The sequence below is a fragment of the Strongylocentrotus purpuratus genome, unplaced genomic scaffold (assembly GCF_000002235.5).
Source record: "Strongylocentrotus purpuratus isolate Spur 01 unplaced genomic scaffold, Spur_5.0 spur5_scaffold_6, whole genome shotgun sequence".
In the NCBI taxonomy this organism is placed as follows: domain Eukaryota; kingdom Metazoa; phylum Echinodermata; class Echinoidea; order Camarodonta; family Strongylocentrotidae; genus Strongylocentrotus; species Strongylocentrotus purpuratus.
In genome coordinates, this window is record NW_022145612.1 from 50,990,457 (window position 1) to 51,013,778 (window position 23,322).

The 23,322-nt window shown below is 36.4% G+C and overlaps 1 protein-coding gene across 10 annotated transcripts in view; it reads left to right on the forward strand.

Moving 5' to 3' along the window:
* The window catches only part of LOC594527 (inositol 1,4,5-trisphosphate receptor), a 108,209-nt gene that overhangs the window by 40,616 nt on the left and 44,271 nt on the right, over positions 1–23,322 (forward strand). For 6 of the 10 annotated variants that reach the window (XM_030972394.1, XM_030972395.1, XM_030972396.1 and 3 more), the window contains exons 9-24: positions 2,514–2,609; positions 3,030–3,190; positions 6,106–6,205; positions 8,994–9,154; positions 9,607–9,748; positions 10,235–10,387; positions 10,989–11,161; positions 11,719–11,838; positions 12,495–12,695; positions 13,176–13,427; positions 13,845–14,001; positions 14,704–14,854; positions 16,148–16,195; positions 19,514–19,701; positions 20,201–20,641; positions 21,689–21,886. In XM_030972394.1, coding sequence (XP_030828254.1) covers positions 2,514–2,609; positions 3,030–3,190; positions 6,106–6,205; positions 8,994–9,154; positions 9,607–9,748; positions 10,235–10,387; positions 10,989–11,161; positions 11,719–11,838; positions 12,495–12,695; positions 13,176–13,427; positions 13,845–14,001; positions 14,704–14,854; positions 16,148–16,195; positions 19,514–19,701; positions 20,201–20,641; positions 21,689–21,886 — 2,742 coding nt within the window. Of the gene's footprint in view, positions 1–2,513; positions 2,610–3,029; positions 3,191–6,105; positions 6,206–8,993; positions 9,155–9,606; positions 9,749–9,942; positions 9,953–10,234; positions 10,388–10,988; positions 11,162–11,718; positions 11,839–12,494; positions 12,696–13,175; positions 13,428–13,844; positions 14,002–14,703; positions 14,855–16,147; positions 16,196–17,667; positions 17,683–19,513; positions 19,702–20,200; positions 20,642–21,688; positions 21,887–23,322 lie in introns of those variants that run through there. The other 4 variants (XM_030972398.1, XM_030972401.1, XM_030972397.1 and 1 more) reach the window with 3 other exon arrangements.

The window sequence follows — 23,322 nt, forward strand, 5'->3', positions numbered from 1 at the left end:
AAGAGAACGAATGTCAACATGTATATGCTTCATTTAGCACCCTCTGTTCCTTTATCTCTCTCTCTCTCTCTCTCTCTCTAAAATATACCCCATGATCTATGAAGGATATGCATGGAGGAAGTTACTTATAGATTTGCCAGCTTGTGTTTGCTGGAGAGGAAAGATTGGGAGGAAAAAAATCAATTCATCTGCAAGATAAAATCAATGGTATTTGCTTTTGTCTGCAGGTGGTTTTATGCACATTTGCAGCTGATCAAATCGTGATTGGTATAAATGATTAGGTAATCCATAATATAGTCAAATAGATAAGTAGAGGATTAGTGAGGGATCTACATGTAACTAGGTTATCACAACAACTTGGTTATCGTGTTTTATAGTATGCTCTTTTATAGAGTGCTTTATAAGCAACGTTTTAATTTTTATTATTATTATCTGTATTATACTTCATAATTTCCTCCAAGATACAGATATCCTCATTTTGAATAGTAGTTAAGTTTTGAATAGTAGTTAAGTTAAGGGTTCTACAGTAGGCTTGCGGGTGCACCATGTGAGAGAGAGAGAGAGAGAGGATTGAGGAATCCTGAAAATGACTCTCGGTAATCTTTCTTGAGGGTGTGTAGTCCTGAAAAGTTAAGGGTTCTTCTTTAAAGGCAAAATAAAAATGATATTAATGATGATAGTGATGATGATGCTCCAGACTTCATAGGTAAACAAAATACACTTACGGTACTAGAGTATACTTTTTTTCTGAGAAATAGGAAAATCAATCATAAATGTAGTGCTGATTTGTTTTCTTGAAAGATAGCCATTTAATGTTGTTATCAAGGGATAAATTTGACAAAAACCCATAGTAGAAAGTTGAATTCAATATTTGTTGAGGCTCTGAACAATATGCATGGCCAAGATGCCATCTCTTACTTGGATACATCATTTCATTTAATTGGATCGGAGCCAGAATTGCATTAACTCTATGAAGGATGATATATTATAAAATGCCCTTCTGGCTCCAAACAGATGAATTTATGTACCGGTACCTGGTCTGTCTTCTAATTTCCAAGACATATCACTTTGCCTTTGGGAACCAGGTAGCTCTTGTCTAAAATAGAGCCTATGGGATTAAGGTAATTCAGAAGAAACTGGAATAAAAGAGACCACATGACATGTTGCCTTCAGTTAGGTAAATGTAGAACTTGAAAGTTAGAGGATAGATGTAATCGCCTGCAGTACGCTCAACATATCATGAGTCATTTGTACCGTTCTGCCTAGCTGCAGACAGGTTTGGCTGGTATTCAAGTAGTTTAGATCAGCAAGGTCTCACGATGTTGGGAAATACAATCATCTATAACGTTGTTCAAAATGGTTGGCTTGCAACACTGTTTGCTGTGTCAGGGTACATGTTGGGGTTCAAGGGAGAGCAGCTTCAAATGGTTGCAACTGATCCTAAAGAAAAAAAGAACCAGCAAATATCCGGTAGTTATTTGTGTTTAAAGGATTATGGATGGCAAGCACACCCTTGCCCCTTTCATTATGCATTATATAAAAAAAATAAAGAAATAAACAACAAATAGATCAACAATTCAACCAAGATTTGGATGAATATTTATAAGTGGTTTGATGTTGTGGTTTAATACCATTTTCAGAAGCCAGTCCTTTTGCAGACGAGATTTGCTTTTAGCCCATCAAGTTGAGCTAGGTTGTTCTATATTTTGCATGGAAATTTGTCATTATTAGAAGCCAAATAAAGGAGGATGAGAGAGGGTGAGATAGGGGATCTAGACAAGTAAGAGGAGGTGATTAAGAGGCAGTAAAATTTGCCAGATTTGTTGAAGGTTTTCAGGATTCTGTTGGCTGTTTTGTCTGTCATCATCATCCAGGGATTATAGGTTGATTACAATCAGTTTTCTTTACAAGGTTGTTCTAGCCACAGTCCATCTTCAGACGCTGATAGTAATCAAGAATATGATGATAGCTGATGGTTACTGAGCTATCCAAGCTAGTACCTGGATAAGGATTTGGGGAGGGCATCGAGAGAGTCTATAGAGAGCCAGAAGGGCGTTAGCTCTGTATTTTATGCCCTTCTGACTCTGAGCAGGTGCTATTAGTTTTTTCATCCAGTACATTTAGGCTATGATAATTAATTCATTACAGCACCTGATGGTGATGGATTTCATATTTTAAAGGTTATTTCAGGTTGAATACTGAGACAGAATGTCTTATTTTAGACCATTTTACATTTTAATTTTGTTCAGAATGCTATCAGACATTGAAAGTAAACAAGAATGCAATGGTAACCGATAGCTATTTAGAAATCCTACATACTACATATACTATGTACTTTGAGGGGGATGCATTTTTAATATGCAGTTGGAATATGTAGCAATGTCAAATTTGAATATATTACATGTAATTTGCTTATTTCAAGAAGCAAATATGATTTTGTTTTCTTCATTTTATGGCTAACTCATATAGTAGGCGTTTTAAATACCGTTTATGTTTGTTGGTTCTCCTTTCAGGTTGTTCAGCATGATCCATGTAGGGGTGGTGCCGGTCATTGGAACAGCCTCTTTCGTTTCAAGCATCTTGCCACAGGACAGTATCTAGCTGCAGAGGTGAGATATATAGACTGCAGATCATATATTCTTCACTTCTGTAATTAGCGACTACCTGATTAGAAAGACCACCTATCTCTAAAGATAACCCTCTTTTCCCCCCTTGAACAGTGTTTCTAACTACAAAATGGACAAAGGTGTTCAAAAATTTGTTCAAAGAAGGACCACCTTTTTGTAAAGACCAACAGCATTTCTTGTATTCCTTGAACAGTCTTTATATGCAGATTTCACTTTTACAAGATCGGGTGGATCGAATGGATGGGCATAAATTTAAAAAAAAAAGTTTTTTTTTTTTTTTAGATTTTCAGCTGCTTTGGGGTGTAACGTTTGAAAAGGGGGTACCAGAATGCCATTTAGGAATAAAGTAATTTGATCCAACCTACTATGACTGATATTTATGGTTTTTTTTTTTTTGTGCAGGCTGACAATGACCCTACCAAAGACCCAACCAGAGAGAAGTTAAAAGGGCCTCATGGAGGGACAACCTATCACCTTGTACCCATGCACCATGGCAATGACATCGCCTCCATATTTGAACTGGACCCTACCACTCTGCAGAGGGGGGACTCCCTGGTACCAAGGTAATGATCATCATCTCTTGACAGAACATTTGTTTGTAATGAGATGCTAGTCTTACTCTTATCGTCTCCTATTGACACCCATTACTGAATTCAAGTGAATCTTTATGCCATTTCTCTGTATATAGCAGACAACTCTGTTGATAAATGTGCATTTTGATGAAAAGTGTGCATACTAATACAGACTCATCAAATAGATGATGATGATGATTGATAGCACTAACTTTAGGGCCATATTTTTGTTTTAAAAGCAAATAAAACATACAAACACAGTTAACACACACACACAAATAAAACATTCAAAAGCACAGGATGGTACTTGGTGTAAGAGAAAAGAAAGAGTAACTGGTTTAAGAGAAAAATACCAGTAGGTTACGTTCATGTGAGGTATCTTTAATTAAAAAGTATATTACACAGGAAATATATACATAAGCAGATATGAAATTTACACAAGCAACTGCGAAACAATGGCAAGATTGGGATATTTACACTTGTGGAATGAAGTAATCTACAAGTAACTGACAAGAAGGCATTTCTTGGCAGAAATTTGTAAACAAGAAGGAATGTAATTTACAACAAATCAATGGAGCAATGGGTATTGCAATTGAAGTTCAATAGGTCATTCAATCTTGTTCAGTGTTCATATTCAAATTTCCTTTGATCTTTTTCTCTCAAATTGAAAGTACATGAATGTTTGTTTGACAATAAAAGCTGTATGAATCACTTTGATTTCATGCAACTTGATAGTGGAGATATTTTTTCACTGGATCAGGCACATATCGTAATACAGCAGAGGCATATAAATAATACTGTTATTTTCATCAAGTTCTGATAGGTCAACCTTTTTTCCTTTTTCATCCTCTCCTGTTTTTGTTACTTTTCTCCCGTCTTCTTGTCATGGTTTCAGTTTTATTTAGTGCTATTTTGCTAACGAAAGGACTGTGCTTAGCTCAAGAATTATGAAGAAGATGAATAGAAAATAAATATTGATTATATTTTATGACCTTGACATTCTTTTTTTCAATTTACAAATTTTCTGAAATGTTATCCAGTACTTCTGAGAGTATTCCCCTGCTTTAAGAAATGCAGTTGGCAAATGTTATCACCATTGCTAAGATATCTTGAGTACATGGATAGGGCTATATCAGACTTGATAATTAAAGTAAATCATTGTGGATCTGACAGTACTTATACGAGCTAAAAGAAAGAAGAGAGCTTGGGCTTAGACCGTAAATAATTTGCTTTTATGCCGTCAGCCTCAAGATTCCAGTCATGCCTAAACAGAATAACATTGGGTTGCGTGAGAGCAGGGATGTAAAAATAGGCTCAGAGTGAGTTTCAATATACATGCATCTGTATATTGATAAGAAGAGAAGAGATGGGGATAAGCTGTGAAAAATTGGTAGGGATTGAAGAATACAGATTCAGGGGGAAATGAATCTCTGGCTGGAAAGAGAGAAATAAAGATATAAGAATTCATTTACAAAGGGAGAGATAGAAAAAGACAAAGAGAAGAAGAAGAAAAATCAGGGAAAGTGAGCAAGAGAGAAAGAGACAGGGAGAGAGACAAGGAGAGATAAAGAGACAATGAGAGATAAAGAGACAGGGACAGAGAGAGAGAGAGAGAAAGAGAGAGAGCAAGAGAGAAAGAGACAGGGAGAGAGACGATTAGAGATAAAGAGACAAGGAGAGGGAGAGAGAAAGAGAGAGAGAGAGAGAGAGAGAGAGGGCAAGAGTGGAGAGTGAGCGAAAGCAAGGAACATAAAGCAACTTCATGTAAGAACTGGCAGAGAGATTAATGGCCAGGCATTGACGTCACATGGCCATTGTAAATCTGAAGAAAGAAATGTGTGGCCATATTTTCAAACCTTCTTACTGCGATCTGATCTTGCAAATTGAATTGCTGTATGCTCTTTATCACCGGCACGAGGACTCTGTGAAGGAATCCTATCTTATGCACAAGTACGTGCTGTTGAATATATCCTTCCTACATAAACATTCTTGAAAACATACTTTAACATCAGTAGATCATTAAAATCGTCGGTACATTGTACATCATTATTTATACTTCATGTGAACATCCAGCATTTCATCTGTTTCGAACTACAAAGGCACTAATGACATGTAAAATAATATTTCTTAATGCCATTGTGGCATTCAGCTGACAATTTATGAACTGTTGAGTATCATCTTTGATGACAAGAAGATGAGGATAAGAACGGGCGGGGAGGGGGGGGGGGTTGAGAAATGAGACCCCAAAAGTGGAAATATATTGGAAAAGATGAGGAGAGTAAAAGTTAGAGAGAAAGGAGGAGATGGAGGATGCTGGAGAGAAGAAGGGAAGAATATTAAGCATTGCTGTTGAATCAAACAATATTTGATCATTTCATGATATGTATATTCATTATAATACACACTTCATAAAAAAATGAATTGAAAGAGGGAGCACATCAGACTAATAAGTCTTGCCCCAATTCTTCTTCTTTTTTGTATCGAAAGATGTTAGGTTTGTGGAATAAAAAGTACTAATAAACTTTCTTGCTTGTCAGAAATGTTTTGATTGAAAAGGTCTAAAATGGGAAACCTTTCTTTTTCTGGCTTAGTGCCTCGAAAAAAACAATCCTGGATCTACTCCTGCTTCATTAGTATTACAAATCTATTATTCATTACTCTCTTTATAACACTGCTCTCAAATTTGATGTGGTTAAATTATTCCATGTTATCTGTATGACTACAGAACTGCAATATCAGAAAATATCTTAAAATGTTAAATGCTCCCCTACTTTTCATATGAGGTTGTTTTGACACTTCACTAACTCCACTCTCCACGTCATACCTCATCTAAATTTAGAAACATTAAACACGATTGGTTTGATGTGAAAATTATGACATATGGTTGTATTTTTGTTTCATTTCAGGAATTCATATGTTCGTCTCCGCCATCTATGCACCAACACATGGGTTCATAGTACCAGCATACCTCTGGATAAAGGAGAAGATAAGCCTGTCATGTTGAAGGTAAGAAAACAACAACAATAACAATTACAACAACAAAAACAACAATAATAGATACTTCTGTAATACCTCAGTCTGTTGGGACCGCCACCTGACCAATGATAGATACAATTAAACACTACATTACCCCAAGAAGCTAAGATTCTGTCAATCGGCAGTTGGTTGGCATGATTGAGGTATAACGTTGGGATAGGAATTGGCTGGAATTGGGCCTGATAACATTTTGTCCGGCCATTAACATTCAACTACACACATTGGGTAAGATTATGGCCAAAACCATTGACTTCAACATAAATTTGTGAAAATTACATTTAAAAAAAGATTTGTGTACAAAGAACTTTACTTTAAATATTATGAATTGAAGGAAAAAATGAATGTACATGCATTTATTATGTATAGTATGAGGAGAGATATGATTTTCACACATATCCAATTTCTATTTGATTGATCAGTCATAAAATATACCTGATTGATTTCAGATTTTATCAACAATTTCTTGTGATATATTTGATCAGATTTTACCATTTTGGAATGGAAAAGTAAGATATTCTTGTCTTGAGATTTCATCAGATATCTGTAAGAAGCAGAAATTCCCAATATAATATTATGACATCAGTGAGGCCCATCCATACATGGGTGGTTTCTAATTTCCATATGCCAACACAAGGAAATTACTGATCAGTCAGCCTTTAATGTAGAAAAAAATAAAATCAGTTAATAATTAGATTCCCTGTATTAATAAGGAATTTTCCTCATTTAATATTTTTAGCAAAATGAAGCAAATGTGAAGAGGAAGGTGAAAATTTGAAACTGATGCAGTAAATGTGTACCTGATCATCATCATCGCATGCCCATAAGAGGGGTGTCAACATGTTCTTTCTTCTGGTTTTTAGTGTTTAATTTTTATTTGATTCTTAGCTTACCTGTATATAAATGTTGTTAATTTAATAGGTTTAGGTAAAGAAATAGATGATAAAGCTGTTTGGCTTCTGGATACAATTAAAACGAAGGCTTAGTTCTTAAAAGTTAATTGCATTATAATCATCAATCAACTCCCACACATTCCTGAGGCAACATTATAGGGTTCTCAAGTTAAGAGTATTACAATTTGATGTGGGTGTAGATTTATAGCTCTTTTTTTGTATAATTCATTTTATAGCCAGGAGAGGGAGAGGAAGAGGTAGTGAGGGATGGAGAGAGGGTGAGAGTAAAAGGGGAGAAAATAGAAAGAGAAGTAGTAAAATAGAAAGGGACATAGTGAGTGGGGGAGTAGAGAGAAAGAAAAGAGGGGGAAAAAACACTGATAAAGAAAGACGGAGAAAGAGTGTGTTATAGGGAGGAGGGAGGGAGGGAGGGAGGGAGGGAGGGGGAATAGGGGGGGGGGTGTCAAATGGGAAATGTGGCAAATAGAAAGAAGGAGGAGAAAGAGAGAGAAAGAGGGGGGGGGGGGGGCTTAAAGGGAGATGGAAAAAGAATGAAAGGGAAAAGTGAAAGAAAATATTGTAAAGTTTGTTATTTTGACTTTTCATCAGAAAGGTTGTTGATACCAGGTACTCCACATCAAATTGCATATTATATACCATCCAAATCACCCTCGAGCAATGTTTTTATAAACATAATCTCTAAAATCATGAAAAATATTCTTTCACATAGTCTGTGGTTCCAACACTTTGTCTTCAGAAGCATGTTGCCTCTAAAGATCAATTATATTCAGAGCTATATATCTATGTATCTCATCTGAAGCCAGCAGGGATTTCTCTCTCCATTTATTTCGGAGCCAGCTCAGATCAAAGGAACCTGCCTGAAAATGTGGCATAATTGGGTCAGGCATATATACACATATATAGAATCCACCCAGACTTGCTTATCTCTTGAATCGCTGCACAGGAGGATGATGTTTGGTGAATTATCAGATCCAAGGTGGCATTTGATTTGAGTTTGATTTGTCAATTGCTAGTATGTACTACCCCCAAAGCTAATATTCCTTTTAAGCTGTAACCAAGTTGATTCCAATAGAAATCAATGTACCTCAGGATGTAGAAAGGAATTAATTTTTGGGAGTTGAACGCTCTATTCAAATGACATGATCTCTTTTAAAAAAAAAGTCATAATAAAAATTTTGCAACCCCCCCCCCCCCCCCCCCCCCCCCCAAAAAAAGAAGTTTATTTGAAATTTGTCTGAGAATATCGTTTGTTGTGACATAACATTACTGGGTACTTTTAATCTATGATGATCACTACATACATTTCAATTGGTGTTGTTTTAATGTATATTTAAAATTCTAAATACCAAAGGGTAATATAAATATGTATAATAACCAACATACATCAGTTAGTTTCCTTTATAATTTTGATAGAAAGTGAAAGTGACTACCAATATTTCTTGTTTTGAACTACAAGTATGAGTATTCAACTCTCAATATTTATTTATTGTTGACTGGTAATTAATGGCTGACAGGCGCACACACATCATGGCATAAGATAAATCCCTTTCTTATACACCTGGCCTATGGTTTGAGTAGAATATTATTTTGTAAATACTATTTGTTTTCATGGCAGGTTGGTATAGCCCAGGTGAGGGAAAACAAGGATGCCCTTGTTATCATTCATATAGTTTCCTCCTGCTGAAGTCAATAACCTGAAGCCTTATCCTACAACTGGCATAAAACCCAGTTGCAACTCTAACCATAACCTTTATCTTTGACAAAATAAAGCTTTCAGCAAATGTAGCCAAATAAAATTTTCGGTGACTGCACCACCTATAAAAAAGATTTTTATTTTCTCCTTGTAGGTTGGTACAGCCCAGACTAGGGAGGACAAGGAAGCCTTTGCCATCATTCCTGTCCCACCCGCTGAAGTAAGGGATCTAGACTTCGCCAATGATGCTAACAAGGTCTTATCAACAATATCGTCCAAGCTGGAGAAGGGTGCCATCACACAGAATGAAAGAAGGTAGAAATTTTCCTTCATTAAACGTATTTGCTTTTTGACAGATGGAATTTCCATCTATTCTTCACTTTTACCCTTTATTCTCTACCTATCTTCCTCAGTGGCTCTTTTCCCTTTATTTTCACCCCTTTCTCTTGATCCCCATACCTCTCTCCTATCTCCTCGCTATTTTTTCAATCCTCACCCTTTTTCCCCTCAATATCTTCTCTTCATCTGAGATGGAAAAGGGTATTATATTTGAAGAAAGAACTGATGTGCTGTTTGGCCTCTATTCTACTTATTTGCCAACATGTACTCATACATGGATACTTGCAAACCAAGGTTTAGTTTTCCACAATGAAACTTTAGCTATTAACAGTGCTATATTTGTTTCTACATCGTTTTTGCAATTTTTAAAATATGATGTACTTATCCTTTATCTCTTGTAATTTCTTTCTCTTTTCCAAATAATTTAGAACGGTGACCCAGCTGCTGACAGACCTGGTGTACTTTGTAGCCTTGCAGGAAAACCAGGGAGGAGAGGCCCTTTCAGTGGTCATCACCAACCCTGATAGAGATAAACAGAAACTCATGAGAGAACAGGATATATTGAAACAGGTAATGAGAGAGAAGGGGAGGAAGGGGATGAGAATGAAGGAAGAGGGGAAGGGCAAAATGGAGAGAGCAAAAGAAAGAAGGGAAGGATAGAAGGATTTTGTAGTATTGCAGGAAAACCAGGGAGGGCATGCAATCTTGGTGGTTATTACCAACCCTGATAGAGACAAACATAAAATTGTGAGAGAACGGGAAATATTGAAACAGGTGATGAGAAGGAAAGAGAGAAAGGGCAAGAAGAGGGAAGGGGAAAGAAGAGAGAAAGGGCGAGAGAAAAGAGGGATGAGAGGAGGATGTTCATGGAGGGAAGAAGAAGATTGGAAAATATATAAATGAATTGTGTGAAAGTAAGCTCACTAAATTTTATTGTTGTGAAGTATCACGAACAATTCCCTTATGAGGGTTTCTGCTATCATTGTAATTTCCTAGATTTTGCCCAAGTATTTACCAAATGTTAAATCCCAAGTTATGTCTGTGTTTTTTCATCAGATATTCAAAATCTTGCGAGCCCCTTTCAAGGGTGAGCATGCCATGCTGAAGCTGGAGGAACTCGCTGATCCTAGACATGCCCCCTACAGACACATATGCAGACTGTGCTACAGAATCCTGAGGCTCTCACAACAGGCATACAGAAAGAACCAGGTACGTTGAACCCCTGTGTGTTTGATTCCTTTGTCATGAATTGTTATGAAATCTTTCATGGGATATGTGTAGTGAGGAAAAAAATTGAGAGTAGAATAGAAGATCTAACCAGAAATTCCTTTTTTGTTTTAGATATCAGACTGTTAATATGTCACTTTCTGTTGATTATGACAAGGTTTGCATTTCATAAAAATATGTCGTCTTCTATCCGTCTGTTATTTTGTCCATCTCTCCCTCTTCTTCTGTCTCATTTTCTCTCACTCTCTTTGAAAAGCTTTACCATGAAAAGAATCTATTACTTGTTTATGACATAAACTGAGAGTCATTTACTTGAATAGCTCTCCTCTTGCTTACTATTCACTCCTCATCGTAATATAAAACATTAGAGCCAATTCCCTCCTTCTTTACACTGAAATATGACCATCTGTCATTCGGGGGAGTACATCACCAAGCAGTTTGGCTTCATGAAGGAGCAGAAAGGTTACAATGTCCTACCCGAGAATACCATCACTGCCTTTACACGTAGCTGATAATTTTGTTCAAATAGTACATCATTAGCCTCCCAGGAATGACAGTATGACCCTTTTTTCTCTGTTTACAGGAATACATTGCCAAACAGTTTGGCTTCATGCAGGAGCAGATTGGCTATGATGTCTTGGCTGAGGATACCATCACTGCCTTGCTACATAACAACAGGAAGCTCCTTGAGAAACACATCACAGCAGCGGAGATTGAGACCTTTGTCAACCTGGTCAGGAAGAACAAGGAGAGAAGGTAAGGAGATCAGAGATCAGTGATCCTACTTTTTCTCATGCAACGTTTGCAACAGGCTTTATTTCATCAGAGTTATAGAGCTCAATTAATGTATTTATTTACATTCAACATTCAAAATCAAATGTGAGACAAATAAAAATGTGACCATGTTGTCAAAGGGGGAGGAGGGGGTGGGTATGGTTTAAGATTGGGTTTAGTTTCTGATATATGTTTGGTGGTAGTGTTTGGTCAAGGGGTAAAAGTTCAGGATTGGCTGCATCTTCAGAGCTTATACATTTGTATCATATCCAGCTGTGTGTTTGAACAACTCTAAATTGTTAGTGACAAATGTTTGAGTATGAAGAGTTGGAGTAATGACCATGTGGTAAATACCAATAACAATGAAATTGTTAGAACCCTGTCTAAATATATTTTTGTTTTGTTGATCAGGTTCTCAAGTTGGTCATTCATATCATTATCTCTTCAAGTCTAATTCATGATGATACATCGAAACCACAAATGTCCTTTTTATATCAGTACTTGAACCAACGATGATATGCATTTCCTTTTCTTGCTAGGTTCTTGGAGTATCTGTCAGACCTGTGTGTATCAAACAATCAAGCTATCCCCATCACCCAAGAGCTCATCTGTAAATCAGTTCTCAATGATAGAAACATGGACATCCTCATTGAGACCAAGTAAGTCAATTACACATTATCAGGTTAGGTCATATTGGAAACAAGACGTGTGTTTAAAACGTTGATAAACTATAATGAGGCCTAAAAAAAAGATGTTGTATTGCCCTTTAGGTGCCAAAACATGGGACGGTCGGTCGGAAATCTTTTTTTTCTCTTCTCGCTCTTTGGGCAGATATTTCTCAGTTTTGAATGCTATTATATTTTTTTTCTTCTAAAAAAACTTTTTTTTTAAATAATTTTTTTAAAGCCAACGAAAGATTTCAAGATTTTGGGGTCGGTCGCAAAGGGCAATACAACATCTTTTTTTGTTAAGGCCTGATTGAAAATTCAACAGGATTGAAAAGCACAGAACTTATTAAAAAGTATATCCTATTCTTTCAAATAGATACATGTGCTTTACACAAAATATTTATTATTATTATTATTAAAATACCACATTGTAATGAAGTTAGTTGACTTTCATGAACATTGTATGTTCAGAGAATGTTAGAGAGATATTAATTCTTATTTGATCGTACTTTTCGACCATTTTTTTTCCAAGGAATACTAGGTTCTGTAAACAAATTTACTAGAATGTGTTTTAGGAGTCCCTTAAATATGACACCTGGGTAGAGAGCGACAACTGCAGATACAATAACTTATTTTTGATTCTTCAGGTTGGTAAAGACAGAGCTTGAGTTGGAGATTGAAGTGGAGGGCGAAGATGGCACACCTGGTGAACCAGTCATCACCATCGAGGAAGAGGAAGAGGTCGTGCTCTTCTGGGAAAAAAGTCAAAGGTCAAAGGGCATACGCGAGCTTGCCATGGGTGCTGCAGACAATGTCAGAGAGGATTCAGATGTTCTGGGTTACTACAGGTTAGAAAGAAAACTGGATTTATATTGAGGATGTGTGTTTGAAGAAAAAAATATCAAGTATGTTTTAATTTGCATTGGATATCATGGTAAGTTATAAGCTGTCATTGGGATTTGGGAGCTAGGAATCTTCATTTTAAGGCTATTGTTAGACATTAAATCAGGATACTACATTATCATACAAGAAGGAATGCTATATTTCAGTATGGATGTTCACTTTGTATGTTCCTTGGTAATGCATCTTATTTCATATATAGTGAGTTCCTGATGTTTTTCTTCTCTTAAGTACTCATGTTCTAAATAAATCGGTAGTTGAAACAATTTATACAATCAAATCACCATCTAAAACTCATTCGTTATACCTTCAGGCTTAATGAATGATTCAAGTCCACATTGGATCTACCTTGTAGTAAGAACACAGCTATTTTTTGACATTATTTATTTTCCATGAACAACGTCTCTACTCCATTTCAAACCCTGTAGGTACCAGCTTGACCTATTCTCTCAAATGTGCCTGGACCGTCAGTACCTTGCCATCAACCAGATCTCTATCCAGCTCGACATCGATCTCATTCTTCGCTGCATGGCAGATATGAACCTTCCGTATGACCTTCGAGCGTCCTTCACCAGGCTCATGCTTCACATGCATGTTGATCGTGACCCCCAGGAGCAGGTGACCCCTGTCAAGTATGCAAGGCTATGGTCAGAGATACCAACCCAGATTACCATTGATGAGTAAGTAAATTTTCTTTTCTTTTTGTGATAAGCTCATAAGTTCCATAAAAGAATGTTTGTAATCACATTTTACAATTTTGTATTTTGACGTATATATATTATAATAATAATAATAATAGTGGGTCCTGGTATAGTGCTCATGTCTGTTAGATTTGACACTCCTGATATCAAAATTTAAATAGATTTGTTGTTGTTGCTCATTTACATGTTTTTGTTTAAAGTGGAGTTGTGCATGTGAATGAAATTTACTTCATGGATTTCATACCTGTGCTTTGGACTAAATCCAACTTGGAATGGCATGTCAGGAATTTTTTTAACAGAAAACATGAAACTAAAATGTGGCATTCCAACAATATACAAATAAATCCCGCTGTGCGACATAATCAGGCCTTATCTGACACCTTTTGATCTCATTAGCTATGACACTCATAACAACGTTGGAAATACATATGCCAAAGAGGATGTTAGACCCAAGTTCTCGGACACCATCAAATTTGTAGAGGAATACCTATGCAACGTTGTCTCAGCAACATGGTCCTTTGCCGACAGTGAGCAGAACAAACTCACCTTTGAGGTAAGATTTTGTTATCTTGCATTGCGAATTCCCCATTTTTTTCTCCTTACTCTCACTCTCTACTCTCGCCTCTCCCTTCTCTCATCTTCCCTTTTCTGTTTCTTGTATTTCTCTCTTCTTATCCTCTCTCTCCTGCTCTCTCTCTCTCTCTCTCCCTCTCTCTCTCTCTCTCTCTCTCTCCCTCCCTCTCCCTCTCCCTCTCCCTCTCTCTCTTTCTCTCACTATCTCTACTTCTCTAATTACCACTTTCCCAGAAGCCATTAAGGAAGTATGAGTTTGGAATATGTCTTCTCAATTTATCAAACATAAAGTGGGGAAATTTACCTCTATTTTGATATTTCTGTGAGTCTCTCTCTCTCTCTCCTTCCCTCTACTTTTGTCCTAATGGCTTTGCCTCCCTCAAGGGTGGTTCTTTCGACCACAATGATCACGATAACTACAATTTTAACTTCAACTCAGTCTGACTCTTGAAGTTTTGTAGAAGAGGTAGCAAATATCATTGTTTCAAGTCCCATCTCACAGTTTTATGCTAAGACCCTTTAGCACCTATTTTCTGAGATCAGCAGCATTGCATTGCAACACAAATATCCAATACCTCACTTTTAGGAGACTGATTAGGGAATGGTTAAACGGTTATCACCATTGCAATAAATCACAAGAGATCAGCCGCTTACTGTCTGTTTTGATCTGTCTCTCCCTCAGGTGGTGAACCTTGCCAAGAACTTGATCTACTTTGGATTCTACAGCTTCAGTGAGCTCCTGCGTCTGACCAAGACCCTTCTGTCCATCCTGGACTGCACTCCGGCCTCCAGTCTGGCCTTAGGGGGAAAGCTTGACCCAACCAGAGAGATTGGTCAGTCCTTTTTTATTTTTTATTTGGTCCAATTTGACAAATACACCTTCCACTCATGAAATCGTAATCCCATACCTTACTTAGTTCTTGATCATTTCATTTTCATTTTCATACTCATAAGTAGACAAAGAGGGTCCCCTTTACCTTCATCCAACTTCTGTGATGTAATCTCATATAAATCTTTCCTTTCTACATCCTTAAATGACATAGGCAAAAATCTTGCTGACTTCTCCAAAATATGCCAAATCCAGATACTATATTAGCGAGATACCCATCATATGTTGAAGGAAATTTCTCCTATCCTCACCTGAAACCTTGGCAGTGCAATCGTGAGCTAAGTTCCACAATTAAGCTACTGATTACACTTTCTCCAAAATTTAATTGGCCCAGTTAAACGTAGCCCATTAACTCATTCTTCAGGGCTAACCATGAAAAATTGACGCATAAAAAGCTCTATACTGAATGAATGATCATAAAACAGAAATTATAAAGTTATTGATACTAATTTACAAAAAAAATCTAAACAAAACAAGGCCGCCCCCCCCCCTCCCCCCCCCCAAAAAAAAATACTATTAAATTAGAAAGATGCCCTACCCTTCCTTGTCAAGCGTTAAGATTTGTTAAGTTTGAAATTTAGTAATATCTAGAATGTACATTAGGTGTGGTTCTGTTTTTATAATTTCTTTTCTTTTATATTATTTTATTTTATGTGAAATAAAATTTGCAGTGATGCATTAGTTACAAGATTCATAGTTTAATTGACAGATCACCTCATCTTAGTAATGTAGATTGATTCGCTTTTTTTTTAGAAGTTCATTCATCTTTTCTAAAAAAGTTTGCTATTATTTGGAGAAATTTTAAATATTTTTTGTTGTGATGCAGATTATTTATGTTCTTTTTCCAATCCATTTAGATTAAAAAGTGACAATTTAATGTACTAAAAATTGTATGTGCATTGCCTTGATAGTTGAATTTTTTTTTTGTCTTGCTTTTAAATATTTATTTGGTACTTTATCGGTGTCAAGACAATGCAAAGACTTATTTTTATGTTTTTCAAGTTTTTTTTCAAATCAAATTTAGTGTGTTGTCTTATATGTAAGCATTTTGCAGTACACAAGAACTCAGATTGTTTTTCGTAAACTGGGGGTTCGTATGAGTTACATATAGCTGAGACTGAACAAATGTAAAAAAAAAAAAAAATTGGGGGGGGGTTTACACTCTGTGACTGAAATTATTGTGAGCCGAAAAAGCAAATGTCCAATTATTTTGAAATTGCAATCCATATATCGTTAGATAAGAGGTCCTATGCTATCCGAGGTCAATCACATTTAACGGATGAGAGTAAGTTCTACAATGCTTATGTCACCACTATTATCAGACCCATTATTTGTCATCATTCCATGTTGGTCATACAATGCTCTGGAGATATGTATTTATAAATGCTATATTTATGCATAATTCAAGGGTACATGAGGGTTTGTGTAATCATGTTTCAAGAATGGTTTATGTATCTAACTTGACTCTTGTCTAAAGTTAATCTTTAAATTTAGAATACGATCAATTGATAGGAAGAGCAGCAGACCTTTACTAGCCACAAGCTATCATCACCTTTCAGAAGAAATGTAATTCTTGTATGAGTGCAAGGAATCATATGAAAAGCAAATATCTATAATATCTTCATATGACATGTATGAGAAGAACTTACTGATGTTTTTGAGAATTTTTTGAAATTACTAATGGGGATTCCTAACATGGTGTTTGGTTCAGAACTGACTTCATACTATGCGTTAAATGTCCATGTTTTAAGTAAATTCATTGTATATTCCAGCAGTTAGAATGCAGATTACATTGTAAAGTTTGAAAGCCATAATAGGTGTAAGGCCTAACAACGATTTACATGTATGCAATCTGCATTGTAATATTCAAGATATATGAATTGAAATTGAAAACGATACTGTAATTATTCAGGTGAATGTAAAAGTAGATCAAGAGACACTTGACGAAGACCAGTAATGTCATAAATTTGAATGCATTATGAGAATGGCCCATTGAATAATGATTGTCAGATAAGGTTTTTGCTTCTGGTAGGAAAAGAATTCTGGTCATGTGACCTTGTCATAAAATGGCATATCACGGACGATACACCTGTATATGAAAGGGAGATAGTCACACAACTATAAATTAAGGATGGTAAATTTAAGTGCATCTGAGGGCCAGCAGTTACCATGCATTATGTGTATTACATGTACACTCTTGATAAGTTGATTTGGGCTGTATTGTTGGTGATCCTCAGATAACTTCAACCCAAAAAATGACAAGAGTCCTATAACCATCAAACAATATCTTTTTTAGACCTTCAAGTCTTTAAGTTATCAATTTAAAAACATGTAGAAATAAAAACCTGATAGGCCTATAGAAGTTTTAAGTGTCAATAGTTCCGCAGAATACTTAATTTGACTGAGCAAGAACCACATGAATTACATGTATGTATGTAAGGTTTGCCATGTCCCACTTAACATTTTTGGTTTAGGGTGGTAAGATTTTAATCCAGTGATGGTACATTTAATGCCTGGATCAAAAAGAGAGCTGCGTAATGTGTAAATGATATCATAAAACAACTAATCTTCTAAATATACATGTACATATATGTCGTTTTGTAGTTTGTCTTTTTTACCTTCTTCTCTCTATCCAATCTTATATGTGACTCGGTGTGGGTACAGTCAGTTCAACACTGTACCCAACTGTATATTTTTGTAGCTTTATCGTTTCTCATATTAACCTCATGTCGCTCTTGCTAATCTTTCTAAAATCAGAGCCACCAAAACAAGGTACAGTCTATTGATAATAATTGTGCTGATTTTGTCCTGTCTTGTTCATTTATGTATTGCTGGGTAATTGTTGCCATTGGTTGCTGCCGGCAGAACTTTTTATGTGCTTTTACGTGCTGTATATTGTGTAATTGATGTATGTGTCTGTGTAGTTTGGTACATCCGAGTCTCCTCATACTGCAGCCATGTTCACTTCTTTTTAAAGCCGGTTTTTAATTGCTTGTCATATTTTTCATGCCTTGAGATATATAGTTTACATGTATGAGCTGTGTAGGATTTAAAAAAAAATACATTCTTTACAAATTAACCGATGTACTGTTTTAATAGCCAGCAATGCCATTGTACTTTTTAATTCACTCAGCTCTTTGCTTCAATGTTCTTTCTAATAGTTTGTCAAATTTTGTGAGTACAGTTTTGCTTGGTGATGGCATGTATTTTAATGTGTGTAAACAGTAGTGTTCACTTGTAGCAATTCTAAGAAATTGTTACATGTCTGTTTTGTAGACATCTTATGATCTTAATCTTTAAAAGTTATAGACACTGAATGATTTGGAGTGCAGTGTATTGTTTGTGCTTACTTCAGTGATGCAATGTTTGATGCCTGATGAGGTACCAAGTTTTTTGTGCAGACTTATAGTCCTGAGTGCAACTAGTAGAGATTTTTTTCTCGGTATATTTTAGCACTGACACCAGATTATACACTACATAATGAATTCATTTCATGCATTAAACATGTGCATTAAAAGTAATCCCAATAGATTTTTCTATTTTATCTGATGTCACATTTATTAGAAGTTTCAGATAAATTGCCTAGATAATGAACAGAAGCTTTTCATTCATTACAAAGAATTTCTCATCAGAATTGATTAGAACAGAGGACATGCATTTCCAAATGTCATTTGTTTTTATTGAAAGCTAATGATAAATTTATCAAAAATGCGCAGTAGATTTAAGCAACAAAACTGACAATGGAAGACGTGATGATAGAAAGCAAAAGTCATGTCTCGTCTTTAGATTTGTGCACTTTTACTTCTATTCTTGCCTGAATTTATGAAATAATGAAAAGAAGGAGTGACTAAGTTTTTATAGTAAATAACATGTAGACAATTTGGGCAATGAAATGCAATGCTGCATTTAGACTTGGTCAAAGGGGAATATAACAAAGCAGCATCTAAATTTGACATGTTTATATCTTCCTTTGTTTAACTCTTCAGTCATAGACCTTTCATAAACCCGCACCAGTCTTTAAGTTTTGAAGAAAAAAAAACTCTTTGCAATCACAATCAAGTCATATATCTTAATGATTTCACCGAAGACATATTGCTTCCAATTCATAAAGTTTTCATACATATTCATTTAAAAACAGTTAAACTTTATCTCTGAATGCTCAGACTTCATAGCCTATGAATGCTATGCAGACTTAAAAGTAAATTTCAAATCACCTTAAATCATTTATTTTCAATCTTAAAACCACATTGCAAAAATCATTAATTAATCATAGAAAGTGAGAGTAAGCAGAATCATGAGAAACACCCCAAAAGCTTGTTAAATATTTCTTCTTAAGAAAAGAATACTCAAAGAACAAATTATGACTAGACATAATTGAACTTTGAGTCATACAGCCACATTTTTTCCTGTGATAAGTGCTCCAGGCTTTGTTTCTGAAAGATATAAGATTAAGGGTAGAGTTTTAGTCCAGAATCAAAGTTGGGAATTTGGTTAGTACAGAATACTGACTGCAGAGCAATCGTCATTAGAGTATGTATTTGATAACTGTACATTGACTTTACTGTTTCCTAACACAATCCTTTACTCCATGTCGATACGACAGGCAAGGGAGGAGTGTTCCGATCCATCCATGGTGTCGGAGCAGTGATGACAAACATGGTGCTAGGGACTGGTCTACCTAACGCTGGTAGGACTCCCAATCCAGCCAACAAGACCAATAGACTGGATCCAGGCAATAAGGAGGATGAAAGAGTCATGGAAACCAAACTCAAAATCATTCAGATTTTGCAGGTAAAAAGTGAAAAAGTCAAATCTGCTGAAGGCTTGGTATTATTATTAACAGATGCATTTTTCTTTTGTTCTAAGTGTAAATGAATGGCAAATGGAGATGAAAATAGCAGCAGCAGGCAACAAAGGTCCTGCTCATATACACTTATCTGTATTTTTAGTCACAAAATGTGAAGTGCAGTATGCTTAGAAAATTCTTGTGGTACACCTCCATAGCTTACAGTGGCATGTGTGAACAAGAATACAGTGACCACCTGTATAGAAAGACCACAATTTTGTTTCCATTGATTAACTAACTTAGGCTTCTCATTGAAATCTGTACTGAAACCTGTACATAAAGACAATTTGCCTGTAGAGAAGTTACTTGTCTCCTTTAAGCGGTCTTTTTTATACAGGATTCACTCTGGTGTATTTGTACTTTTTTTGTCTCAAGTTACATTGTGAGTGAAGTATGAAAAGCTGTAGCTACCATATTGTTACTTCTATACTATCTCTCAAACAGTTTATTCTGAATGTCCGACTGGACTACCGCATCTCCTGCCTGCTGTCCATCTTCAAGCGAGACTTCGACGAGACCAAAGACGGCCAGGACCAAACCGGTCAACCGCAACAGCCGGTCCCCAACCAGAATGGGTCCACCAACTCCACATCCTCCCACATATCCAACAATACAGGGACAGCAGGAGGGGGAACGGCAGTGGGAGGCGGGGGTACGGACCAATCGGGGATCAACCTGGAGGCCATTGGGGATCAGGCGGAAGGCATCTTTGAGGGCCAGATGGATGGGGTTGATCTGGACCTTGATGGGCAGGGGGGCAGGACGTTCCTGAGGGTGCTGCTGCATCTGACAATGCATGACTACCCACCGTTGGTGTCTGGGGCATTGCAGCTGCTGTTCAGGCACTTCAGCCAGAGACAAGAGGTGCTACAAGCTTTCAAACAGGTGAGTGATGTGGACTCTACATATCGAGGGTTCAGTGACTCAGAGACGTAACTCCATATTTTGCCAAAATGAGTATTTGATATCAAAATGTTCAGGAAAATGTGGGCTTTCCAGGAAACACAAAGACTTAACTCCACCCAACACTCCATTGAAGTCAATGGCTAGTGAAACATAGACTTAACTCATTAAGGCTTAAGTGCTCAGTGACACATAAACCACTGTTTCTCAAAATGGCCAAAATGGCGTTACGTCTTTGTGTCACTGACCCCTTGATATTGTCCATGAACTTTATGGTCTTAGTATTAAGCATATGGAAAGACATTAAGAAATCAATGGGTCAAAGTATGGGGGTTTGGTTGAAGGGATACATGTAGGAATCTTCTCGTCACTTAACCTAGGCATAATGTTCTGCCCAAATATAGACCTGAGTGGTGTTTGCATTGCAATAAAAAACATCCTGTTGGCTAAGTTTAGCATCACAACAAGACTCCATGAGTGTTGCCCTAAATCAAATGTGCTTATTGCTTGTCGTAACTGTCATTGTAATGGGGCAGAAAAGAGAAAGAGAGGCAAATAGACAAGGTAGTGATTACACTAGTGAAGATGGTAGAATCACTCATTTTGAGTTGGATACAGATAGAGGTAGAGTGAGAATTAAAGGAAAAAAAAAAGATAAAAGAGTTACCCCACACCTACTCTCCCTTGAGGGGACCTTAACTGTCATTGTGTATTTTGTATCATTTCTCAATGACATGTTTAATGTCTCAAAATCAACCCAGAGTTGAAATTTTTTCCTTCCATCATGTCATAATCAGATAAAGAGTCGCTGTCATTAGGCTAATATTTTCAGTTTGTTATCCTTGTGTCAATGATCCCTTAAAGACCATCTGTACTAGTTACGCCAGGGGGATTAGACCACCCTGCAAGGTCACTGACAGGTGGTTATCTCATCAAATCAGCTCTCAATTAATATAAGAAAAAGGGGATTATGGGGTATCAACAGGCACTGATTAGGCATTGTTCAAAAATGTTATATCTCATGTTCAGGTGCAACTGCTGGTGACCAAGAAAGACCGTGAGAACTACAAGCAGATCAAGAAGGACCTGGACGAGCTTCGGCTGCTTGTGGAGAAGTCTGAGCTCTGGGTCTACAAGAGCAAGCTTGACAGGAGTCGCAAGAAGAAAGATGACGACGATGATGATGACAAGAGAAAGAAGTCAAAGTCAAAATCAAAATCAAAACTGGTAAGAGTCCCTAGCTTGTGTGATAGCATGTTTAATGCTCTTTGGTTTTGAAAAAGTGATGTGTATGTTTGTACAGGTGTATAAACGTATACTTAGGTATACAGGCTGTTATCAGTCAGATATGATGATATGTATTTACGTCTTGGACTTCACCGTGCAAACTACATGGATGTGACTCAGTTTGAACTGGGAGCCGTCAGTCTGTTTGTAGGCAAAGACAGAGCTGACAGTACTGCTACATCAAAAATCATATCTTCCTTGAATGGTAGTTTCCTAGTTCAAGCTAATGATCAAGAAAATGAGTGATGAAGCAATTTTCATTTTCAGTTTTCATGGGCTCTGTCTTCTGAATTTTGGGCTTAGGAGTGAAAATCCAGATTTATTTCCTTTTTTTTCAATCCCCAAAGTGTATACTTCCTGTGGTTTATTTTTTCCCCTCAAAGTCATTCCCATATCTATGCATGATTATCTCAAATGGTTTCTGCAATATAACTCTGCAGTTATATATCATAATTTTTCAAAAAAAGGATGGTCATTTTTCATACTGTTTAATGATAAACAATATTCGTATAGTACATGTCACTTTTCAGTTCATATGTGCAATATGTTTTTCATATCATACAGGCTATATTTTCAGAATAGATATGCATTTTGTTACTCTGGATATCATGGCTTTTATATTTGTATCATTTTTGTAAAGAGAACAGATGCTATATCTGTATATCGGCCGGTGAGTGTAGACATCTCTTCTGCAGATGAATGTCGCAAATTCTTTTTTCCTCTTTATTTCCTTATTTTTCAATGACTCACGGCATGGCATCTTTCATCAAAGCTTTTTAATGCTTGAATCTTTTGAGCAGAATTTTGCTGTTGGTGGTTGATCATTAATTATTTCATTTTTAAAAATTTCATTCAAATGAACCGTCTTTAGCTTTTACACAATTATTAAATTATCTGCTCTTTGAAAATCTCTTTAAAAAATACATGTAGGTTGTGTCATTACTTTGTACAAGTATCTTTGTCCATATATATTAGTCATTCGATATGATATGACAATGAAAATGTTCATGTACTACATGTCAATACCGGTACCATTATTTGCTAATGGTCTTTATCAGAAATCGAATGAAATGGATATGCTTGCTTTTTTGATAAAGTAAGTGAAGTGTTTGCAATTTTACCCCCCCCCCCCCCAAATGAAACTCAATCACTTCCCCATGCAGCATTTTTTTCAATCTTGTTCAGACATCTGCTGGTAGTGCTGATTACTTGGTTACCATGACAACACCTCGTGCTGTACAGATATTAGAACTTTCATTCAAACAACTTTCAACAGTTCATCTACCTACAGCAGTTTCGAAGGAACTGATACTGCATTAGATGAATGTTACTGCATTAGATAAATGCTACAGCATTGCTCTGATAAGCACATTTCA